Source organism: Manihot esculenta, chromosome 9, assembly GCF_001659605.2.
Source record: "Manihot esculenta cultivar AM560-2 chromosome 9, M.esculenta_v8, whole genome shotgun sequence".
Classification (NCBI taxonomy): Eukaryota; Viridiplantae; Streptophyta; class Magnoliopsida; order Malpighiales; family Euphorbiaceae; genus Manihot; species Manihot esculenta.
In genome coordinates, this window is record NC_035169.2 from 34,455,963 (window position 1) to 34,480,257 (window position 24,295).

General features: G+C 32.9%; 2 protein-coding genes across 4 annotated transcripts; one reads left to right on the forward strand and one right to left on the reverse strand.

Moving 5' to 3' along the window:
* Positions 1-2,780: 2,780 nt before the first annotated feature.
* Positions 2,781-18,823, forward strand: LOC110623551 (protein CHROMATIN REMODELING 20). Of its 3 annotated transcripts, XM_021768538.2 has the most exons (27): positions 2,796-2,917; positions 3,904-3,983; positions 4,677-4,830; positions 5,278-5,340; positions 5,431-5,526; positions 5,609-5,701; positions 6,557-6,747; positions 6,815-7,061; positions 7,463-7,576; positions 7,975-8,058; positions 8,426-8,941; positions 10,358-10,647; positions 10,828-10,936; positions 11,005-11,220; positions 11,772-11,891; positions 12,569-12,735; positions 12,823-12,964; positions 14,376-14,525; positions 14,612-14,667; positions 14,749-15,049; positions 15,682-15,814; positions 16,331-16,392; positions 16,642-16,868; positions 16,995-17,198; positions 17,282-17,360; positions 17,440-17,705; positions 18,024-18,823. In XM_021768538.2, exons 3-27 carry the CDS (start codon positions 4,711-4,713, stop codon positions 18,460-18,462), a joined length of 4,485 nt encoding a protein of 1,494 aa, XP_021624230.1. In that variant the 5' UTR covers positions 2,796-2,917; positions 3,904-3,983; positions 4,677-4,710; the 3' UTR covers positions 18,463-18,823. The 3 variants fall into 3 exon arrangements, with proteins under 3 accessions (XP_021624231.1, XP_021624230.1, XP_021624232.1); XM_021768539.2 differs by lacking the exon at positions 3,904-3,983 and having other exon boundaries at positions 2,781-2,917; XM_021768540.2 differs by lacking the exons at positions 2,796-2,917; positions 3,904-3,983 and having other exon boundaries at positions 4,763-4,830; positions 5,438-5,526.
* A 914-nt stretch (positions 18,824-19,737) lies between these two features.
* LOC110623362 lies at positions 19,738-23,239 on the reverse strand. Its single transcript, XM_021768278.2, has 2 exons — positions 22,931-23,239; positions 19,738-21,806 (listed from the first exon to the last, which is right to left on the reverse strand). The coding sequence occupies exons 1-2, from the start codon at positions 23,034-23,036 to the stop codon at positions 20,209-20,211; spliced, it is 1,704 nt and encodes a 567-aa protein (XP_021623970.1). The 5' UTR covers positions 23,037-23,239; the 3' UTR covers positions 19,738-20,208.
* Positions 23,240-24,295: the final 1,056 nt, after the last annotated feature.

The window sequence follows — 24,295 nt, forward strand, 5'->3', positions numbered from 1 at the left end:
TATTTTAATTAATAATTTATATAAAAAAATATTTGTTATTAATAATTTTATTTAAAAAAACTAATATTTTTAAAAAATATTTTAATTTTAATTTTTAAATAAAAATATATAAAAAAATTATAAATATTATTATAAAATATATATTTTTATATTAAATTAATTATTTATATAAACAAGTTCTAATAGTTAGTACTTATATATAAAATTCGAACTCGATTTAGACCCGCGATTTGTATTATTTTTTTAATAAAATAATTTATTTTTATTTATTAATTTTTATTAATAAATTTAAATGCAGTAGTATAAATGATATTTTAAAGTCTAGAAAATAACTTTTTATTTTAAAGTTATGATGCATTAATTACTGAACATTATTAAGGGATAATAACAGCTGAAATTCTTGGATGATCTGAATAAATAGATTAGTTTCATTGACAAACCCTTACTTCCTAATTTGAAATAAAAAAAAAAACAAAAGTTTAATTTAAATGATTTTTTTATCAATTCATTTTTAGTTTTTTTTTTTAAAGGATCATCTTGAAAGGAATTGAATATTGTGTGTAGTTTTATAAGAATTCTATTTATATTTTCTTGAAAAAACAATCAATCCAAAAGAAAGATTAAGAAGTTAGTACCTTTTGATGATCCTTTAAAAAAATAAAGTCATCCCAAATGAAGAACTTCATTTGGGATGACTTTATTTTCTAATATATTTTATTTTTTTAAAATAATATTTTCTAAAAAATTAAATTCTTTCATTGTGAAAAAAAAAAAATAAATTGAGTTGAAAAAACATTAAAAGCACATAAACCAAGCTTAGAGGAAATCCTCATTGCAAATCATCCAAATATACAATGGCTTAACAAGACAATAAATATCAGTAGTGTTTTTAAAATACATTATCTTTATAAAAATAGTAAAAATAAAAATAGAACCATTAAACATTGAAAAAAGATCTTAATGATGGTTGAGAATATATAAATAAGTAAATTTAAAGAGAAATTCTCACACTGAATGCTAATGACAACGAGAGAATTAATCCATACTCAATGGTTGAAAAAAGGTCTTAAAGATTTGTAATTGATATATCAATTAATAAAGCAAAATATTCAAATTTAAATTTTAAAATTAATCCATATTACTTTTTAAAAGTAATTCTTTATAGGTATTAATAAATCTTATGTGATTCTTTAGAGATGATCATTAAGTTGATCGAATACAAATTTTATTTAACCAAAATTTTATGGACTTTAAAATATTAATTCAACTGAATAAAAATTAAAATAAAATAAAATTTAATTGAAATTAAAATATTTAATAGGTATAATTATAATTGAATAATTAAAATAAATAAAAATTATTTTAAATTATTAATCCATACTCAATGGTTGAAAAAAGGTCTTAAAGATTTGTAATTGATATATCAATTAATAAAGCAAAATATTCAAATTTAAATTTTAAAATTAATCCATATTACTTTTTAAAAGTAATTCTTTATAGGTATTAATAAATCTTATGTGATTCTTTAGAGATGATCATTAAGTTGATCGAATACAAATTTTATTTAACCAAAATTTTATGGACTTTAAAATATTAATTCAACTGAATAAAAATTAAAATAAAATAAAATTTAATTGAAATTAAAATATTTAATAGGTATAATTATAATTGAATAATTAAAATAAATAAAAATTATTTTAAATTATTAATCCATACTCAATGGTTGAAAAAAGGTCTTAAAGATTTGTAATTGATATATCAATTAATAAAGCAAAATATTCAAATTTAAATTTTAAAATTAATCCATATTACTTTTTAAAAGTAATTCTTTATAGGTATTAATAAATCTTATGTGATTCTTTAGAGATGATCATTAAGTTGATCGAATACAAATTTTATTTAACCAAAATTTTATGGACTTTAAAATATTAATTCAACTGAATAAAAATTAAAATAAAATAAAATTTAATTGAAATTAAAATATTTAATAGGTATAATTATAATTGAATAATTAAAATAAATAAAAATTATTTTAAATTATTAATTAATTAAATATATAAATAAATATATAACAATAATTTTTTATTCATAAAAATAATAAATAATTTATTTAATAAAATTATGACAACCATTATAATTAATGTATTATTAATAAAATAATCATTAAATATATTATTTAATAAAAATTTAACTATTTTAGTTTATATTAAACCGATAATAGAATATCGATAATATTTGAATTAAATTAAATTTATATATATTAAAATAATCAAACTTCATTAGCTTGACTATTTGGCTATAATCGAATAACGCTTTATTTAGTTAAATTTATTGTTTTAGCAATTAATTTAATATTTTTTTCAGATTTAAATTTATATATATTAAAATATTTGAAAAATATTTTTTAGTTAAATTTATTGTTTTAACAATTAATTTAATATTTTTTTCAGATTTAAATTTATATATATTAAAATATTTGAAAAATATTTTTTTCAGATTTAAATCAAAATAATTTTCCAATGATAGAAATAATATTATATTTTTTGTGCAAAAAAAAATTTTAAATTGAATTTTGAATTTTAAACATATTTTACATTGCCCATACAGAGAAGGTATAATTTGCCGCGAAAACTGTTACTTGGGATGGAACATGACCCACTTTGCCACGTAGCGGGTCCCATCCAGAACATTTGGCACCCACTGCCTCATAAATATAGAATTTCAAAAAACCACACAGAAAAATTTAAATATTACCAAAAAACCCCCCATCTAATGAATAACCAAAAGCAGTGCCTTGCCCAATCAACGTCCATCCCTGAAATTTTTTATTTGATAAAAAAAATCCCAAAATATCAAAAAAATTTTACTTCTCCCCCTAAAACCCAAAGTCGATTCATTACTGCCCTAGCTTTCTCAGGTGAGTCATCAACTCCAACTCCCCCTCCATTGCTGTTTCATCATCGATTTTCATGTCATCTGAGATTTGAAGTGTTCGGTTGCTCCTTTATTTTTCCTTAATTTTTTGTTGGGCGCTGACCTGCCCGAGTCTTACCGAGTCCAAATTTAGGAACATTGAATCGCTTGATTTGTTCTGCTGGTTTCGACTTTGTGCTGTATGATAGATGACGTTAGATTGATTTTGTTGGTTTTGCTTGCTTTTTTTAGCTAGAGATGGAAAGTTAGGAAAGCTGGATTCGGTTTTTTGTGTTATTGCTTTCACAGTTTGCGAGTGTAGAAACAAAATGCTCTTGGAAATGTGAACTGTAATGTTCAATTTAATTTTGTTTACTTTTTGAATGGGTAATTAAATGTCTGATATACTGATTTGTGCTCTCCATATTTTTTTTGCATACATTAATCAAATAGTTTGTTTATAAACTTATAAGCAAGTTCGCAGATTGGTATTCAGTTTTTTTTTTTTTTCCTTCTCTATTTTTGCTTTGCTGAACTTAACTTTTACTGTGAGAAAGAATATGTAACAAGTGTTTTCCGTTGCATTTCAATTTGATTTCTGTTATCGTATCTCCGGCGCAGTCTTTATTCTCTTGTTTCAATATGGTGTATTTTTTTATGCTTATTGGGATGAGGAACATGATTAAATTTAGACAGTTTGCATGTGAACAAGATTAGAGGCCTTAGAATGAACTGTTTGATGATACGTGTTAAATCTACTTCCATATTTAAATTTTATTTATTTATTTATTTTGGTAAAGCTGTGGTTAATTGTATAGATTAATAAGAAATGAAAGTGATTTGGTCCTTTCAATTAACTAGAATCAGGGACAGTGAAGTAGCACCGATCTCTTATATAGCCACTTGTAGTTTCTAATATGCTAGTGAAAGTGATGGAATAAACACCCCCTTTTGTTTTTTAATTTTATCTTCCATTTTTATCAATAACAGATTGCCAATGCCAAATGCCAAAATCCCAGGGAGTGGAAATGAAGGCTTGATTAGTGGTTAATTTGTATCCTAGTCTCCAAGTAAGGCTTTAATTCTTTGTTGACTTCTACCCAAGGGTTCTAACCTCTAAGAATCGAGTCCATGAGAGGTCGTGATTGCAACTTTACTTTTATTTTATAAGTACTATGAGAAAGTGATGTCATTTTGAAAATCCAAATGGATCTCTCACACATTGGCATAATTTCTAGGGTGCTGTGGGAAAGCGGCAATGGCTGTGCATAAGTGTTTCTGGGGCATGACTAATGTGTTTTGGATTAACTATTAGTTGTGATCATAACTTTACTTGCATTATTGCTTTGATCTCTAAAATTTAATCTCTGATGGCATAGTTTTCCAGTTTCATTTGTCACGTGTTTGCTAAGTGATGCAGTATTTGTTCCGCCCCATAGGCACAGCCCTAGCCCTCCTAGTCATGTTCCCTATGCATCTTGGAAAAAAGGGCATAATAATGACTGTGCTCTCTTATGTAGTAAAAAATTTAATAAATAACGTCCGGAAGTTTTATATTTTAGGACTAATTTAGCTCATTATTTTTTTATTTATCTAGACAAGGTTGTAGCCTCTTAAGGAATAGTAGTTTTGGAATTAAACTAGTATTTTGGGTGTGAGAACTTTCTACTTTGATAAATGTTGGTTAAATATCTTAGTTAGTTGACACAAGATTATCTTTGTTTGAGAAACTAACTCGGTTAATTCTATCTTGTTTGATTTAGAGTTCTACTCTCCATCTAACGTGCCTTGGAGAAGATGGAAGAAAAACAAGAGCAGGTTGAAGATGTTGAGAGTGCTTCTAGTGATTCTTATATTGCTGATTCAGATGTTGATGAACCATCTACATCGGGACAAGATGATGGAATGCATCTTGATGTAAGACATTGGAGATGTTTTCCTATTCTTATTCTTTCTTTTCTACTTCCTCCTTCTCACATGGAATCAAACATTTTTTATCATCTCACTCATTTAATTCTCACTTGGAGAGCTTCCAATTCACATTCCGAAAGTTTAAACTGGTTGATGGAGGTGCCAACGACTATATTGGGACATAAACAGTATGGAATTGCTGAATGATCCTATTGTGCTGGTACAGTGGAATTGTAATTAACATAGAAAATGGGTTAGCCCAGCAGGTGGGCCTAGCCCATGGGAAAGATCAACAACAAGAACAATAATGACACTAGCGTAATCATAAGCTCAAGTTAGCTATATACATCGTATAAAGCCATTATCAATCAATACAAATTACCAAGTACCCATGCATGCCTAAAATTATGGACCTTCCAGGCAAGTTCATTTTGTTTTGCTTCCATTTTGCAGGAACCTTTGACTGAGCTGGAAATAGAAGATCTAGTTGCTGAGTTCTTGGAAGTTGAGAGCAAGGTATCGCCAAATGTTTTTTTCTTGAGTAATTAAGCTCCAACGTAACCATTTTGATTATATATTAGAAGGTTAGCTGATACTCATTTTTAGGCTGCAGAGGCTCAAGAAGCACTTGAAAAGGAGTCTCTTTTAAAAGTGGAGAGTGATGTGAGAGAGGAGTTGGCACAAACTCTTCATGGTGATGATGTTAGTTCTTTCTGCTGTTTTCTTTCTTTTATTCTATCAAATTTGCCCATCACTTATCCACTTTTATTATCCATAACATTAGCTGGAGACAGCTGTTGAAAATGAGATGTCTACTTTCAAGGAGGAGTGGGAAGCTGTGCTTGATGAACTAGAGACTGAAAGTGCCCACTTGTTGGTCTGCTTCTTCCTTCAATTTGAGTAAAATCTTTGGTTCTTATGATAAATTTCAATGCCTGCCTGTATCTTGATTCTTGAGGCTGCATTTCCTGTTAAATCAGTTGAAACATCTCCTTGTAATGTTAAGCAAGAATGCTTTTCCTTTGGAGACTGATATGGTCCCGGGTCATGGATCATGTCACGGGATGATTCATAGGAAAGGAGTTCATCAAAGGGAGCTCTTAACACCTTAGGCTTATTAAAGGAAGGGAGTTTTAAATATCAAATTTGTTTGTAATTAATATGCTTGCTTTATTACTCATGAACCCCATATATATAATGAATGTTATACAATAGCATAAAAATTCCTAACAAATTAAAAGTCCTGCAGTACTTTATAATAACTAGAAAGTTTATCCTAATCTAAACAATAATAAAGATTGATAATAATTAAAAAGTCTATCCTAAATCCTAATCTAAACAATAACTAAGGTTTATTGATTTTGAAAAAAAAACTTCCCCAATATTTGGACTCTAATGGATTTGGTCTATCCATTATCCTTAATAGAGACATATTAGAATCATGGTTATTTTGTCCAACCTTATCCATGAACCCTTGTCCAACCTTATTCTGAACACTGAACGACAATTATCTTCATCCACTTCCTTATAGAATTAAATTGTTGGGTCAACATAATGGCTTAGGATGTGGATAAATTGATTGCTTATGGTGCCATAAATTGCAATTATTAGTGAAATTATGTGATTGCTTCTTGTGTCATGTGCAGGTAACTCCCACTGTCTGATTGTTGTTGTTGTTGTTTTTATGTTCCTTTTCATTTGATATCTTCCATTTGCAATCTTCTCTTAACAGGAACAACTTGATGGTGCCGGTATTGAGTTACCAAGCTTGTATAAGTGGGTTGAAAGTCAGGCTCCAAATGGTTGCCAGACTGAAGCTTGGAAAAGAAGGGCACACTGGGTAGGATCTCAAGTGACCAGTGAAATCACAGATGTAGTAGCTGATGCTGAGAAGTATCTTCAGAGTCACAGGCCTGTGAGAAGGTATGTTTTGCCCATTTTATATTGTTGAAGAAAAGGTTAATTAAATGTATCCATGATGTTTGTTCAGACGGCATGGGAAACTATTGGAGGAGGGTGCTAGTGGATTTCTAGAGAAAAAACTTTCTACAGATGGAACGAAGGGTGATGTGGCAGAAAATGGAGATGTAGATTGGGACTCTCTCAAGAAACTATTTTCGGGTGGCCTTTCTAAGGACATTGCTTCATTTGGTAGCAAGCATTGGGCTGCTGTCTACCTGGCCAACACTCCTCAGGAAGCTGCAGAGATGGGACTCAGATTTCCTGGAGTTGATGAGGTCACATATTTAAGGCTGATGCTTAATTTGCTAAGTCCTGACATTTCTGCACATCTAGATGATAGTTGGGTTTTAAGCCATCTTGCTATTTGATTAAAGAACCCTATTTGAGGATGTATCTTAAAAGGATATTAGTGTGCTTAGTGGATTTGATTACTCCATGGAAATGCAAGCCCCTTTTACTCTATTCACTTTGTTGTCAACAGATTGACTGAGAAACATTCAACAGTTGTCATGATGTGCTTTATATGCATTGTGGTTTAATTCTGCTTTCATTTTTTTTTCCCTTATCGCCCTAAAACGGCCGTAAAAATGAAAACAAAAAATTTTCTTTGTCAGGAACTTGCCGCAATTTGTGTTCTTGTTCTTTTGCTAGTGTTTTGAGGTGTGATGTTTTCCAGGTTGAGGAGATTGAAGACATTGATGGCAGTTCTAGTGATCCATTCATTGCTGATGCCATAGAAAATGAAAAGGAGCTAATTCTTTCCGAGGAGCAGAGAAAAAATTATAGAAAGGTTTGTCCATATTGTTTTGCACCATGTTTGTATTTATTGTTTCCTGTAGTTTCAGATAAATGTTTGGATATGGAATCAATCATTTTTTTCTAGTATCTGAACCTTTCTCAAGTTAATTAAATTTATTAGACTTCTCATCTCATCCAAAAAAAGGAAAAGCGGTTGCTGATTTTGTAAGGGATGCATTTAGTTTAGTGTTTGGGTACTGTGCAAGCACTTGATATGGATTGCTACGGACCTTTTATCTTGATCTTCATGGTAGTTGGTAATGTAGTGTATTAGCAATTATATTGAGCTGCTAGTCTCTCTTCTTCTTTTTTTCTTTTAAAAAAAATTGTTCTGATCATATGAACAGACAATATATGAATTTTTGTGGTTCTTATCTTTGTATATTCAAGGTCAAAGAGGAAGATGATGCAAGAATTGATCAGAAACTTCAACATCATTTGAAGCAAAGGAGACGTCGCAAGAGATCTAAACAGGTGTTCATTTTGTGCACTTCAATTTTTGTTTGATTTGGTTTACATTTCCATTTTAATTTTTAAATTGTGGATTCTGGTTGTTTTCTACTTGTTATTCTATTAAGCAAAGAATTTTGATGTTCTGTTATGAAGTGGAATTGTAATGATGTGGAATGATTTTATATCCAACTTTTGCAGTTCCAAAATAAGCGACTCTGATTCAGTTCCTTTTATGTTTAATATTTAATCTCTTTTTCAAAGCTTATATTAGGAAGTGTAAACTCTCAAGGTCCCCTTCCCTTCCCAAAGAAAAATAAGAACTGTATATTGTTGTGGTGGTTTAAGTGATTGTCTGAGCTTTGATTCCTTAATTAACTCTATCAATCAGGTAATGGAAGGCAAAGCATATGGTCTGTCATCTCCACGTGATATTTCAGATGAGAAAACTCATGAACATGGGGAAGATTTGCCAAGTGAAAACTCAAAGAAAGATTTTTGTGAAATTTCTAAGAACTTGGATCCAGAACAAGCAATGAGTAATGGTGATTCAGTGTTTTCTGAGCCTGATATCATTGAAGCCAGAAGGTCCAAGCGTGTGAATGAAAGTGAGGAGCCAAAAATTGATGCCAAAAAGATACGGCCTGTCATCATAGACAGTGATGATGAAGCTGATGCTGTGATGGATCAATCAGTTTGCAATGCCGGTAAAGTGGAGGATCAATCCACTTTGCAAGAAAACAATGGGGACTCTAGTGATGATAGCCATCTTATGCATGGGGTGAATGGAGAGTTTCGGTGTACTGCATGCGATAGAATTGCTGTGGAAGTGCACTCACATCCACTTATGAAAGTAATTGTTTGTGAGGATTGCAAAAGCTTAATAGAGGAGAAGATGCACATGAAGGTTTGGATTTTGATAATACCTATTCTTTTAACTAAGTTGATTTAAATAGGTCATAATGCTTTGTGATTGATATGGTTAAGAGTGGCAATTACCCAATCTCTGATTTTATTGGAGTTTCTTTTTCATACGTTTTTTTTCTTTTTCAAAATTATGCTCCAGATTAAGTTTATATTACAAAAAAGCCAATGACAATATTTATGTGCTTGTTGTGAATGAAATATTCTTGTTTTCTGATAGACAAAGATACAAAGCTACAAAGATTTGGTGGATGAATCTTTAGCTCAATACAAAGAACAGAATAAGGAAAATAAGAACCAGGAGAATACTCCCGTTTAGCACCAGCTAGCCAGCTTAAGCTGAAAAGGTTTTTCTAAGAAAGAACAGAAGTGTCCCTCCTATTTAGCAAAACTTTGTTTATATAACAGGATGGAATAACAGCTCAATATACCTTCATGATTGAACCAGGGAATCTTCTCAATGGCATAACCTCCTCATTTGTCTTTTTCTACAGCTTTCCAACTCTGAATCCTTCCATTCCTTTTCCCTTGACATTTTTTCTGTAGAAAACTCTCAAAGGTTTTGTGAGTGGACCCAATTTGCCTGATGCCTTTCTTGTGCTGCTTCTATCATGGAATGACTGCAGTCTGAGGTTACAATGTGGCAGCTACACTCTGTGTGTTAAAACCATTAGACACCAAGCGGAGGAAACAAGCAATTTTATTTGGTGTTTCAACTCATGACACATAGCAGGAGGTTCTAAACAATAGGTTTCATATGTTTAAAATTTCATAGAGTAATATCCTAAAATGTTACTTTGGCATTATGGTCGTGCAACAATCATCACTATTGGCTACAATCTCAAGTAGTTGAAAACTGAGTCTTATGATAACCATATCACTTTTTGTGCATGCCAAAAATTTATGTGATATGCAATCAAGTCATTTGCACCAAAATTGGTTTCCACTAAGAATAGGGAAACATTCCTGAGAAACAAAACCTACTGTATTTTTTTTGTGAAATATGTTGTTAAAGTCCTCATGCTGCTTCAGAATGTCTTCCAAAGATGTTGAATTGCGGTTATCATTTTCCCCACAGTAATCTGAATCTTTCATTGTATAAGTGTTGAGCATCAATGGGGATGATGAGATCTGACTTTTCTTCACTTAGTTTATCCGTGCAAAATTTTGTGAAAATTATTGAAAATTTTCCAAGTAAATGCTAGACTAGATTGCCTGGTGCTATTTAATTGCAAAGGGGAAGATCACTAGTTCATTGTTGTTCTTTCTGCTATTGTAATCACTTACCTGTCTAAGCATTATACAAAATTCATTGCTATGGATTACCTGGTGACATGCTGTTTTTCATAGAAGTTCTTTTTAAGTTTTGGAGTTTTGTTGAGGTAATTACTTGGTGCAGGATCCTGATTGTTCTGAATGCTATTGTGGATGGTGTGGACAAAGCAATGACTTGGTAAGTTGCAAGTCATGCAAAACATTATTCTGTGCCACTTGTATAAAGAGGAATATTGGTGAAGATTGCTTGTCCAAGGTACAAGCTTCTGGGTGGCAATGTTGTTGTTGCTTGCCAAGTCAACTACAAAGATTGACGTCAGAATTGGAGAAAGCCATGGAATCCGAGGATCTGATGGTTTCAAGCTCTGATAGTGAATCAGAAAACTCAGATGCAGATACCGGTGTTGCAATCAGGTTCTTATTGCTGATACCAGTTGTTAATTATTTTCTTCTTTTGTCTAGATTTATGAGAATATTCATATTCCATTTGATAAAGTGTGCTATTTCAATAAACATTTTTCCTTACTGATCAAAGTTTGTTATCAACTGTATCTCTTGGACATAGTTCTTAAATCATTTTATTTTTGTATACAGTAAGAGAAAGAAGAAGAAGAAGAAGAAGAAGAAGAAGAAGAAGATACGAAGGATCCTTGACGACGCTGAATTAGGAGAAGAGACCCAAAGGAAAATTGCAATCGAAAAGGTACCTTATGTTTGTAATTTATTCAGACAAATCTAGTATGTTGCCACTAAAATTGCCATCTTATGTAGGAACGTCAAGAACGTCTCAAGTCGCTGAAAGTAGAGTTTACTGACAAAACCAAGATGATGAGCTTTGCAAGCTGCAATGGCGACTTACCTGAAGGTGCAACTGTTGAAGTACTTGGTGATGCTGCGACAGGTTATATAGTGAATGTTGTGCGGGAAAAAGGTGAAGAGGCTGTGAGGATTCCCCCAAGCATTTCAGCCAAATTGAAAGCCCATCAGGTTTCTTTTCTTTTTTCTTTGTGTTATTATTACTTTTTTTTGTGTTTTAATGTTAATGGAGTTCTTGACATGGCTTTGTTGCTGTTGTTCAGCGAAGTAGTTTCATACTTTCTTTCATTATAGTGTTTTTCCCCTTCCTAAGCCTGAAATATAACAATACTGCTTTGATTACTTGGCTTCCTCTCTTGAAGTATAATGACATTGCTCGATTATTCAGCTTCCTCTCTTGAAGTATAATGACATTGCTTGATTACTCAGTTTCCTCTCTCAAACTATAATGACATTGCTTGATAACTCAGCTTCCTCTCACATTTAAGTTTAACTTTTGGTCCCTGTTCCTCGTTTGTCTATGACTTCAGAAATAAGCCATGCATTACATTTGGTATTGGAATGTGAAATTGTTAATAGTCCAAATGTTGGAATTGAGTCCCTCAATGGAGGTCCCTATTTGCTAACTCCATTAGTGGCATTTAAAGCTCTTTTTACTTATGATAGTCTTTTATCATGAAGGTGTTGTTATGTTGTTTCCCTGAAGATGATTTGAATTGCAGGTGGCAGGGATAAGATTCATGTGGGAGAATATAGTTCAGTCAATTGGGAAAGTGAAATCTGGAGATAGAGGTCTTGGTTGCATTTTGGCTCATACAATGGGTCTGGGTAAAACTTTTCAGGTATTAACTCAGCTTCTATATCTGTCATTTTTTTTTATTCATTAAATTAGATCAACAGTTTCTGAATTTATAGGGAAGAAAAAGGCCACTTAAAATGAAATAAGAGCATACAGAAAAAGAGAGCACGGCTCATTGCATCTACACCACCTGAAAAAAAAATCTACACCACCAAAAACAAAAAGTCAGACTCAAATGACTAACAAAGCAAATTGACTGTTATTGTAACTTTCAGTATATCTTTTACATGAATTGGTGACTAATTCAATCACTAGAGTAGTTCCAGCTCCAGCTTCGCCACAAAACTTGTGTAAATAAAAAAAGTAGAAGAAAGAAGTACAAAGGACATAATGAACATGTAATTAGAAAATGGAGAGGCAAGTAAAAGCACTGGAAGATGCTCAAGAAAATAGCAAAGCATCATCATCCAGCTCTCCCGGCCTCTCGTCTCTATTCCCTCTGTGGCTTTGGTTTTTTTTTTTTTTTTGGGAGAACGGGGGTTTGGGGTTTGGTGGAATAGTACCTGAGGTTTCATAATACAAGCCACTACTAATTATTGTTCTGGTTGTTTTATTGGTAAATGGTAATACTAATAAAAGAGTGCAGTTAGCTATGGTGCTGGCAATTCTATGGATTAAAAAGAACATACAGTTTGCCTGATTGTCAAATTCTGTCTGCAGGTTATAGCGTTCCTGTACATTGCCATGAGAAGTGTTGATTTGGGATTAAGAACTGCACTTATTGTTACTCCTGTGAATGTACTTCATAACTGGCGGCATGAATTCTTGAAATGGAAGCCCTCAGAAGTAAAGCCCCTTCGTGTTTTCATGCTGGAAGATGTTTCAAGGTTTAATTATATACTTCTTGTCCCCTTCTTCCATTTGATTTTATGATGAAGAAATCGTTTTTACTCTGTTCTGTTTGCTGGCATTAGGGACAGAAGAGCAGAATTGTTTGCAAAATGGAGAACTAAGGGTGGGGTTTTTCTTATTGGCTACACTGCTTTTCGAAACTTATCTTTTGGAAAGCATGTAAAGGATCGTAATATGGCTAGGGAAATTTGTTATGCTTTACAGGTTTGTCATAGTCCTGAAATCATCTGTTATTGCATTAGTTAGCCTTGGGATTCCTGTGGATTATTTGGATTCAGAATTATTAAGGAACCTCTGTTTACCAAACTTCTATGAAGAAATTAATTTTTTCAGCTTGGTGTGTATTTTTGCTCAAAAAGAAAAAAGTAAGTTTTTCTTTGATGATATTTACACACTTACTGCATTATCTTTGCTAGTTATGTGTAAAATCATAGGGTCTCAAATTATCTTTCATTTTTCCTCCCTTGTTTCTTTCTTATGCATTATTGCATTAGAGCTAGTGGTAGATTAACTTAAGTTAGGAGGCAATAAGGCTTTCTGATGGCCTCTGTTCAGTAAAGAATTTGTTGTTTCCATGGTGTCATTACTAGTCAAATTTTAGTATTTTTAAATTTGTAGCCAGACATGATTTTGTGCATTATCTGTTGGACAAAAGGACATGTATTTAAATTGAACTTTGAATGTGCCTTGAAATATGGAACTTTTATTGATACAAGCATTGAGGAATCTTTGTAAATGAGATTGCTGGAGAAATTGTTGTGTGTCGATAATGTTGAAGTCCATCTGAATTCTGAATTTTGATTCATCTTGTTTTACTCACTGTTGCTGACTGTATTTTTCCCATTTTTGTTTAAGCCACTTGTATTGTGATGATAGAGAATTTTATTTTGGAGAGAAGTACACAAATACTGTGGGAAGGATAAAGGATCATCATATTCTAATCAAGGTTATAAAGAAAAGGGGAAAACTAGAATAGTGGAGTCTTTATGTAATCCTGAATACACATAAGTGGTAGTTGACTTTGTTAAAGAATATAAATATTATAAAACTGAACTCAAAAGTAGATTAACAAAGTATTGCCAAGTGGCATTCCTTTTTTTGCCAAAGGGCAGGTTTTTTATGCTTTCTACTTATATAATATCTCTTAATCACCCCTTCAATTCCTATTCCATTCAATTTCTCTTTATTTATAGCGGATTTCCTTTCTACTTCCACCTTGTTTTCTATAGTTCTCAGTCTTATGAGATCCTCAAAAGACTAAAAAAGTTGTGAAATGTTTTTTGTTTAAAATTGAATCATTATACCTACTTGATGAGTTGGAGAGACAGATATTATCTTATGGATGAATTAAACTCTCAACGAAACCTGATAACACCCACAACTGAATCCACATGATGCAGGTTTAGTCATTTTTAGGGACATATCAGCAAGTTACCTTCTCCATGCTTTTCCTAAGTTTGTTATGGCACTTTCCTTGTTAACATACCACTTTCAGAAATCTTAGATATCAGCAATTTGATATGGGCTGATACTTTGTATCACCAAGAATAATGATGAATCATTGCATGAAATTAAGTGTTAGATGTGTTAATGAAAACTTCTTTTCAATTATCAGGATGGACCCGATATACTTGTTTGTGATGAAGCCCATATGATTAAGAACACCAGGGCAGATACAACCCAAGCATTGAAACAAGTGAAATGCCAGAGAAGGATTGCATTAACTGGATCACCTCTTCAAAACAATCTAATGGAGTATTACTGCGTATGTCTGTGAACAGACTAGTGCCACAAGTTGTTCATACATTATATTAGCTGTTCTGATTCTGATCAGTTTTATATCTGAAACAGATGGTTGATTTTGTAAGAGAAGGTTTTCTTGGCAGCAGCCATGAGTTTAGAAACCGGCAAGACTTCTCCCCCTACTCTCTTCTGGTTGCTATCGCCCTTTTACTTGCTTATCTTAACTGCGTTTTGCTTGGTTGCAGGTTCCAGAATCCCATAGAGAATGGGCAGCATACTAATTCAACAACCAATGATGTGAAAATTATGAATCAGAGGTCCCATATCCTTTATGAACAATTGAAAGGATTTGTCCAAAGAATGGACATGAGTGTCGTGAAGAAGGACTTGCCACCTAAAACTGTTTTTGTAATAGCCGTAAAGCTCTCCCCATTGCAGAGGAAATTATACAAGAGGTTCCTTGTCGTGCATGGATTCACAAATGATAAGGTTTCCAATGAAAAGATTAGGAAGAGCTTTTTTGCTGGATACCAGGCATTGGCTCAGGTGTGTTCTCAATTATGCTTTTTGTGTTTACTTATCTCTCTTATGCACCATAAGTAGAATATTCGCCCAAGAACTTAAGTGTCAAGAGTTTCTATGCTATCCATTTACATTCAAAGAAGCTAGCTGGAAGTTGAAAAAGAGTTGCTACATGCTAGCAGTAGGGTGTATACAGCAAAGATGTAACAATTTGTTTCATGTCATCCATGATTCCCCCATCCCCATCACTTTCTGAAACTGCATGTAAAGCAACAGTAGGTCAAAAAGCCAATACATAATGGTTGTTATTTGAACAGTGCTTGGGCTTCAGTGAAGTGGTGAAGGAATGAAGCTGTCTGATGCATCAGTATATCTACAATATTTTACTTAAAAAATTTACCATTTGATAAAATCTGGATCAGTATGCAACATTTTTCTTGGGTGTATGAGAAGTGCATGTTTGTGGGAATAATCGAGTTATCACAAATGAAGGAGAAGAGTTGGATTAGTCCTTGATACATATACTGATGGATTATATTTTTTTCTCTAAATTGATACATATACTGATGGATTATATTATTTTCTCTAAATTAATTGCTTTTTTTTTTCCCGCTATGTTTGCTTCCTTTAACAAAAACGCTTACTGTGCTTGCTAGATATGGAATCATCCTGGGATTCTGCAACTGAGGAAAGATAGAGATTACGTTAGTCGTGAGGAAGCTGTTGAGAATTTTATTGGAGATGAAAGTTCTAGTGATGAAAATGTAGATTACAACAATATTCTTGGAGGTATACCTCGAATTTGTTATCATTTGTTACTGTTTCTTGCTTACTTCATGCGTTGATAGCTGACATATTGGACATGCTGGCAACATATTTGTTTGTAGGTTGAATTATTTTTTACTGTTGCAAAATATTGCTATTATTCTTGAATTAATCTACCGTTGGCTAATCGTTATGTATTTGTATATATATTTTGTGATTTGATGGAAGTTTTAATTTTGAAATATTTTTAAACTGAAAAATGAAAATCCATCTAGAAGAAAAAGGAACTAAACAAAACTAATATATCAAAGGTTTGTTTTGGATTCAATTTGGACTAAACTATTTAATTGGACATGAGCCTCATTTGAAAGCATAAATCTGAGTTATATGAAATCTCAATAGCTTACATTAAGAATTGTTTCAATAACCTTATTTTGTGGTATATATTACTCGTTGGCTGTTATTTAGAACTTTTCTCTTTCCTCCTTCCTCCATATTTCTATTTGCATGTGTTTTATGGTTATTTTTATTGCTCAACAGAGAAGCCAAGGAGTGCAAATAATTTTGTGCATGGGAGACGCGATGGTGGATTTTTTCTTAAGGTATGAATGCAGCAAATTATGCATGTAGTATTAATATCTGCTCCTATGATTTGCAAAAAATATTTTAAATTTGCTAAGAGATGCATCCACGTTGGGTGCACTTTAATCATCATCTGATTTTATACCTTCACTCTTATTTGAGAATTCTAAATTTGTTTTGGATCTCATCGTGATCTGTTCCCTTTTCTTTGTGTAGGTTCCTTTTTTTTTTCTTTGGTAATATGATAACTGTTGTTTTTGGTCTTCTAGGATTGGTGGAATGATCTTCTTCATGAAAATAATTATAAAGAGCTTGATTACAGTGGCAAAATGGTATTGCTGCTTGACATTTTAACCGTATGTTCTCATGTGGGTGATAAGGCATTGGTTTTTAGCCAGAGCATTCCCACTTTAGACCTCATAGAATTTTATCTTTCAAGATTGCCACGGCATGGAAAAAGGGGAAAGTTCTGGAGGAAAGGAAAGGATTGGTACAGGTGGGTATATATTGCCATTAAATTGTCATCACTCATCACGCAGGGTTTCTTGGTATTAGGTCAAAGTTATTGATATGGACATGATGTTGTTTGTAATTGTAAAGTTCATTTTGATATACCCAACAGGCTAGATGGAAGAACAGAGAGTTCTGAAAGGCAAAAATTAGTTGAGAACTTCAATGATCCCGTGAACAAAAGAGTCAAATGTGCTCTGATTTCAACAAGAGCTGGATCTCTGGGGATTAATCTTCATGCTGCAAACCGTGTAGTTATTGTTGATGGTTCATGGAATCCAACATATGACCTTCAGGCCATTTATAGAGCTTGGAGGTTAGCTTTTGACTGATGTCTTTTTTTATTGCGTAGATTCAAATATCAACAAAAGCTAATAGAACTGTTTTCCGATTCTTCAGGTATGGCCAGAAAAAGCCAGTGTTTGCTTATAGATTGATGGCACATGGAACTATGGAAGAAAAAATCTACAAGCGTCAGGTAATGGAATAGCAAATTGCATCCTCAAATTAGTTGTATTTTCTGGAAGGAATTTTGACGATACCAGTGGTCTAAACAGGTGACAAAGGAGGGACTTGCTGCAAGGGTAGTTGATAGACAACAAGTACACAGGACCATTTCTAGAGAAGAAATGTTGCATCTTTTTGAATTTGGTGATGATGAGAATTCTGACCCTCTAACTGACATTGGGCAAGAGGATGGACAAGCAGATGACTGCAGCATGAGCGGAGTGGGAAATTCACTGAAACAGAGGGTTCCCCTTTCTCATGGCAGCTGCTCTTCTGACAAGTTAATGGAGAGCTTACTTAGCAGGCATCATCCAAGGTTTTTTTTCCTTTATTTAGCTTTTTGTTAAATCTTTTCTCAACTTGGATCATCTTAGACTTGCACTTTTGCAGACATTGCTGAAAGTGGAATTGGGTAGTATTGTATTAGCAAGAATATATTTCTTGAATTTATAATAGTGCCCTTATGAATTTATCCCGAGTATTAAAATAAATGCCATTTTTTTAATTGTGGCTTTCATTCTTCATTTGAGATATTTTAGTTTCTTATCAAGTCACTTAGTAAAGCACCACAATCTGCTGGACTAGAAAATGGATTTGACTACAGACAATACCTAATTCTTTTACTCCCTTTTAGGTGGATTGCCAATTACCATGAGCATGAGACACTCCTGCAAGAGAATGAAGAGGAAAAACTTACCAAGGAAGAGCAAGACATGGCTTGGGAAGTATATAGGAGAACGTTAGAATGGGAAGAAGTGCAGCGAGTTTCTCTTGATGAATCCACATTCGAGCGAAAGCCTCCCGTGCCAAGTGTTGCTCCTTCTGCACCAGATACAAGCAGCTTACCTACATCAAGCATGACGCCTCCTGCACCTGAGGCTTCCAATTCCAACGTTACACCTTACAAGAGCAATTTTAGGAATCGCATGTTGCAGAGAAAATGTACTAACCTTTCCCACTTGCTTACCCTCAGAAGTCAGGGCACAAAAGTTGGTTGCACTACTGTATGTGGGGAATGCGCCCAGGAGATAAGCTGGGAGGATCTGAACAGGGATGGCAGAATGGCACGATGAGGAATGTCATCCTCTGTCTTCCTTCACTCACACTAATTCTAATGTAATTTGTTGTGATTATAAGGGGTAGTAGCTGTAGTACCCATTTTATTCATTTTGGTAGTTACTTATCTAATCCCTTTTTATATATATTTTTATTGTAGAGGGGTACAAAAGAGGGAATTTTTGGGTGGGTGATTGTAAATTTACACAACAGGGAATTAGGCCTTTGTAAATTTGGGGTCATATTTTCCTTAAACGTGTAATTTCTCGGGAAAGCCAAATGTTGTTTCTGCTTTGGAAGTGTTGCACACATCTACAGAGCTAACCCTGCTTACTATTTTCAGCATTCATGCAAATGCATCCATTTTTGTTTCATTTATTTTGCTAGAATTAGGTTAATCCTGATTTCTTCCGACAATGGGGGAACCACTTTGGTGACGGTCCAACAAGATGTATATAATTGAGGAAGAAAAATATAATTGGGTTAATGGCATAGAAAAAAAAAATCCAACTTATGTTCAATTATGATCCGTCTAATTTGGTGGGCATATGCCAAAAAATAATATATATTATTTCCGGGCTAAAGTTTCACAAAAGCATATTTAAATGGAAAGAGACGGTATAAAAGAGAATATGGTTAAAAAATTCAGATTTTTTTTTTTCTTTTATAGAAATGTAGCTCCAAAGGTACATTATAAATTTTAATTAATTTATACGGTATATATATACATGTTATTATGTTTATATAATTTTTATCAAATAAATAATTTGATTAACTAAATTAAATTTTAATTAATATCCTAAATCTTTAATTATATGAAAATTTTGAATTATATAATTAAAATAATAATTTTATGATTTTTATCATATAAATATGAACAATTGAAAACTTAATTAATAAATAATATTTATAAATTTTTACAATATAATTAATAATTGTTATGGATTATTTCCTCTCAAATAAATTTTAATATGTATGTCAAATACCTTTACAAATTTTACTAAAATTTATCAATTTAGAAAGTGATGTGCATAATTAAGAAAATAATAATGATTTGTTGTAACTTCAACTAAAAGAGAATTTGCCTTTTTTTTTTTTAATCTCCAAGAACCAAACACCTCTATATTTAACTTTCTACATACAACAAAATAACTAAACAGTATCACCATGATCGCCTTTGAGTTACTTGCCAGTGATTGATTATTTGTCTTATAATGCTTTTGCTCATTATTCAATCCAAACAGTCACTGTTCCTTTTAAGCATTCCCACGATTTCAAGGAAAAAAACAGAAGCATCAAATTGCAGAATACATAAATTCAGGGCAAAATAACCCTTTGACAAGTTCCATTTTAACAGCTTTCATTACTCTACAATCCCACACCATAGTCCAGCATCAATCTACTTGGCAATTGGCGTCCCCCATCAAACCCTTCCTCTGATTACAATTGCAAATGCTCCACTACACATTTCAAATGATGCAACCAACAAAAGAAAAACATCAGCAAATGTTGACAATCAATGCTGTTGATCTCAGTCATGTCGACTGCAGTATGAACATCTCCTCTGCTAACTCTGTAGCCTTCCTGCTTGCTTATATGAACACAAAAAGCAAATCATGCTCTTAAGTGCACTCTCCATGGCAACCAAGGAAAGAAGAACAAGCTATAGGTGACGATCCAACTGCAGAATCCACAACCTTGCCAAACCCTCTATCAACGTGCCCGGACAGTGATAAATAGGGTAATATGCGAATGCTGCGAAACTAGCATCTTTCATCTCCCAACCAGTTATCTTTCACCTTTGGTCCGGTTGGTCCCTCCTCGCCATAAAGTTCAGTTGGGAACAGGTCAAAGATGTTCTCCACTGAGAATCTAACAAAGAATGGGAGGTGATTTATAATCTTATCTAGCTCAGATCTTGAGTCATATACAATGGTTGGACCCCATTCTCGCATAAATTGCAGCCAGCACGGCTCTGTGACTACTCCGTCTCCAAGATACTCGGCTGCAATTAGCTGATACTTTGTGCTTGAATCTATATAATATTTGCTTTGGGCAGCATCATTTCTCACCCCGACTCCAAGCTTTGTTGATCCTTGAAGGTAAGTACCAGGGTGAGGAAAACTAGCATGACCATGTTTTGATGAATAAACAATTGGCCTATTACCTTCAATAAATTCCAAATCAGAAGCGTGCACCCATTCGCCACCACTATGCTGTGAAAAGTAGACTTGCCATAGTTCCCCTGTGAAGTTACTTACACGAAGGGTGAAGTGCTCCCAATCACCCACATGTTGCCCAATCTTGGTCATTGGTATGCTCATTAACCCAATTTTAAGGGTGGCTGGTCCATTGAAGGGACAAAATACCCAAAATGCAATATCAGTAAAAGTTCCTCCAAGCGCTGGTTTCACATGAACGTAAAGCTCAGCGCTCTCTAGATCTCCTCTTTTGATGTTATTTCTAGCATCATCATCATTCGGCAAATCAATCCAATATTCCCTATCATTTTGACCTTCACAAGGCAAGTTTGAACCCCTATAGTCAATATGTTGACCCTCATCCTTGCCTTCTTGATACAGAAGTGCTCCATTTTTGAAGAACCACTGTACTGATGATGGCAAGCAATCTTCATCAGGATGGAAGAACACAGTAGGGCCAAAGTGCTTAATGAGCGCATGAATCTGGTCTAGATTTGGCATTGCGTGTAGGGTACAGTCAAGATTCTTCAAGCATGCAACATCTAGCAAATCATCTTCAGAACTCAAGTAGGTGCTGCAGTAAAACGTCCCCACGGAAACACCTTTAGAATGCATTCCCCTTTTGCAGGGTCTTGTGTTCCAGACCTGAAATTGATTATTGAAAGTTTTTGAAACTTTGGAAATGATCAAATCACAAGTTTCACATTTTTCTGTAAGATCTGCACGAATGCATCTAACTTCTTCAACGCTAGGCTCCTCTGGCTTGTTAGTGACCACAACACCCATTGCCTTGTAACCTGCTGGAGGGTTTGGAAGCCAAAAGTAACCACAACCATCGTCGTGTGAAACGGTACTCCAAATCAATGAGTAGTTAAGTGGCCGTTTCAGAGCTGGAGAGCCTGGTTTCGAGTCACAGAGCTGACGAACTTCAGGTTTCTGCAAGTTGGCATCACTGGCCACAAGAACGTACCCTTGCAATGGTTGGTCATTGGACTGACAGTAGTGGCCAAGGCAATAAAAACCATCAGCGATCCCAACAGGTCTATAAAATGTGACTCCTTTTCCATGCAACAGGTTGGAGCTCCAAACACTCTCAAACTGGGTAATTTTGATGATTTCTAGTTCTCCCAGGTTTATTCTCTCAGTAGCAAATCCCTGACCTGGGGATACAAGAGCACATAATCTGTAAGCAACGCATAATTCAAAGATCTAATGATGCAGACATCAAAAGTATAGTTGTCCCATTCAGGTTTCAATTCATGGTCTGATCAAACGATTGACTAAATAAATCAGAAAACACTGTTTTCCATAAGAAAGCCATCCAACAAATGTAAATATTTAATAAGATAATGAGAATGGATGATATAAAGTTGTATGCTTTCCATTTAAAAATGGATGGACCCATATGCGACAGACAACATCAAATTTCTTATCCTTAAAGTATAAAAAACGAAGAGATGGCTTAAACCACAACAAAAAGCACAAAATTTGAAAACACGAAAATAGAAAATTTTAAAAAAGAAAAAGAAAGAAAGATTCCACTCTTTCAAAAAGAGAAAGAGGAGATATGGATGGTGCCGTAAGCAGCATAGGCTTTATGATTTTTTTTATATTTTCAACGTTTCAAATGCCGTGCAAGCCTCAAGGTATGCCAGATTGTCTAAGACTTGACTCCTGAATGTGTTCAACAAACTTCTCTAAAGTCTAAACCCTGGGAAAGGCAAATTTTTAATTTTAAAAAAAAAAAACTCTTATATAAAAAAATTAAAAAGGAAGAAGAAGAAGATGGCAATCTTTGGATGCCAGGAAGCAAGCCAAGTTAATGGAAAAGATCCTTACAGCATTCCATTAAGTTTAAATCTTTAAAAAAGAATCCTCTTTTATCATCTTACTTCTTCCCCCAAAAAATTTTAGCAAAGCCATCCAATATTGACCAAGAATGTAATAAAAGATCGAAGCTAATCAACTCCTAGAAGCCATTGCAGGTTGAATTTTTATCTTTCAGATAACAGAGAGACCTTTCTCATCTATTTTGAGAGAGAGAGAGAGTGGGAATTGATAAAATGTTAATCCACCTAGTTGATACACAGAGAGATTGAGAGGGGATGCAGCTATAGCATATATGAGTTGTTGATACTAAAGATCATAAACAATATTTGAAACAATCAACTCCTGATCATTTACTATAAAGAACTCCCCCAAAGACAAACTTTGTCCTAAAAATGAAGGGGAAAATATACTCTAACTGCAGAACTTTTCTTGTTGGGAGTTTAGGAGACCATACCTTGAGGCCACTGGGGAATTGGAGCAGGCAAAGAGAAAGGCTGAGGCTCAACAGAGTAGAACTCATCATTAACTTGGCTCCAGTAAAAACAATCACAACCAATCATCCTGTACAAGTCTCTCTAACTTAAAAGAATCAAAAACCCACCAAAACCCAAGAATTTGTTCTTCCAAATTCTTGATCTTTAGGCTCTTTTAAATGCCTGTTGCAATTTCAAAGAAAACAGAGACGCACAAGCAGAGAGAAAAAGCTCTCTCAATCTTGCATTTATTTAGGAAACCCGTGGGTCCCCGAGGCTTTAATCAAAAGGCGCAGAAGGGAGAGGGTGAAATGGATAATGACGTTTTTAATTAGTTATTAGGAAGTTTGGTGAAGTTTGGTTTTGGGGTAAAGGCATTGTTTCTCTGGTTGTTATGTATTTCACTGAAGGAAGGCTTGACTTGAGTTCTCACCCTTTGATGCAAAATATCATCCTACTCTGTCTTTCTTCTTCCAACACAACTATGTGGTTTATTTATTTATATATTATAAGTAATAGTTTTTTAAGATTTATTGGATAATAAAATTCAAAAATTTATATTTTAAATTTAAAAACTTAGATAATAAAGAAAATTTTTTATATTATTTCAATTAATTTTGATAAAAATTGTTTTGGATTTTTTAGATAAAAGAATAAAAATGTTTAGGTTGTTTCATATTTATATTTTAAATTTTAAATTTTAAATTTTAGATAATAAATTTAAATATTTTTTAGTTTATCATAATTATAATTATAAAATTATGAAAAAATTAATTACAAATTATAATATAACCTTTAAAATTTTATTTAATATTATTGATATATAATTTATAATGTTAAGTGTAAATATTGAATGAGAAAAGGGATTTTGTTATTTGAAAACAATAATTATCTTATTGGAAAAAAATAATTATTTTATTTGAAAACGTTAGTTCCAAGGAAAGCAAATGCACACTTCCACAGTTCCACTCCATGATTGCCTACTAAATTGACATTTTCTGATTGCTTCATATGCGAAACGTCATCATCCATTTCCGATTTATTAATTAGGTATCCACTTCTAATAAGCAGAATTTAACCAACGAATTTAATTAATTTAAAATTTTGATTTAATTTTAATTTATTTTAATTTAATTTAATTTTTTATTTTAAAAATTTTAATTATTTCAATTCGATTCGATTTTAATTAAAAAAATTGAAAAAATTGAATCGAATAGATTTAGTAATAATAATATATTATTTTTAATAATATTAAAAAATTAAATCATATTAAAATTAAAATATTTTAATTAAATTTTAAAATATTAAAAATAAAAGATAAAAAATACAAAATTTATTAAAAATTA

Bases quoted from the DNA above. Each gene is read 5' to 3' on its own strand.
- LOC110623551 (XM_021768539.2), top strand. From the start codon at position 4,711: ATGGAAGAAAAACAAGAGCAGGTTGAAGATGTTGAGAGTGCTTCTAGT. The intron at 5,341-5,430 runs GTATCGCCAAAT...ACTCATTTTTAG, and splicing joins TCTTGGAAGTTGAGAGCAAG to GCTGCAGAGGCTCAAGAAGC. The intron at 17,706-18,023 runs GTTTTTTTTCCT...ACTCCCTTTTAG, and splicing joins CTTAGCAGGCATCATCCAAG to GTGGATTGCCAATTACCATG.
- LOC110623362 (XM_021768278.2), bottom strand. From the start codon at position 23,036: ATGATTGGTTGTGATTGTTTTTACTGGAGCCAAGTTAATGATGAGTTC. The intron at 21,807-22,930 runs GTATGGTCTCCT...TTGTATCCCCAG, and splicing joins AATTCCCCAGTGGCCTCAAG to GTCAGGGATTTGCTACTGAG.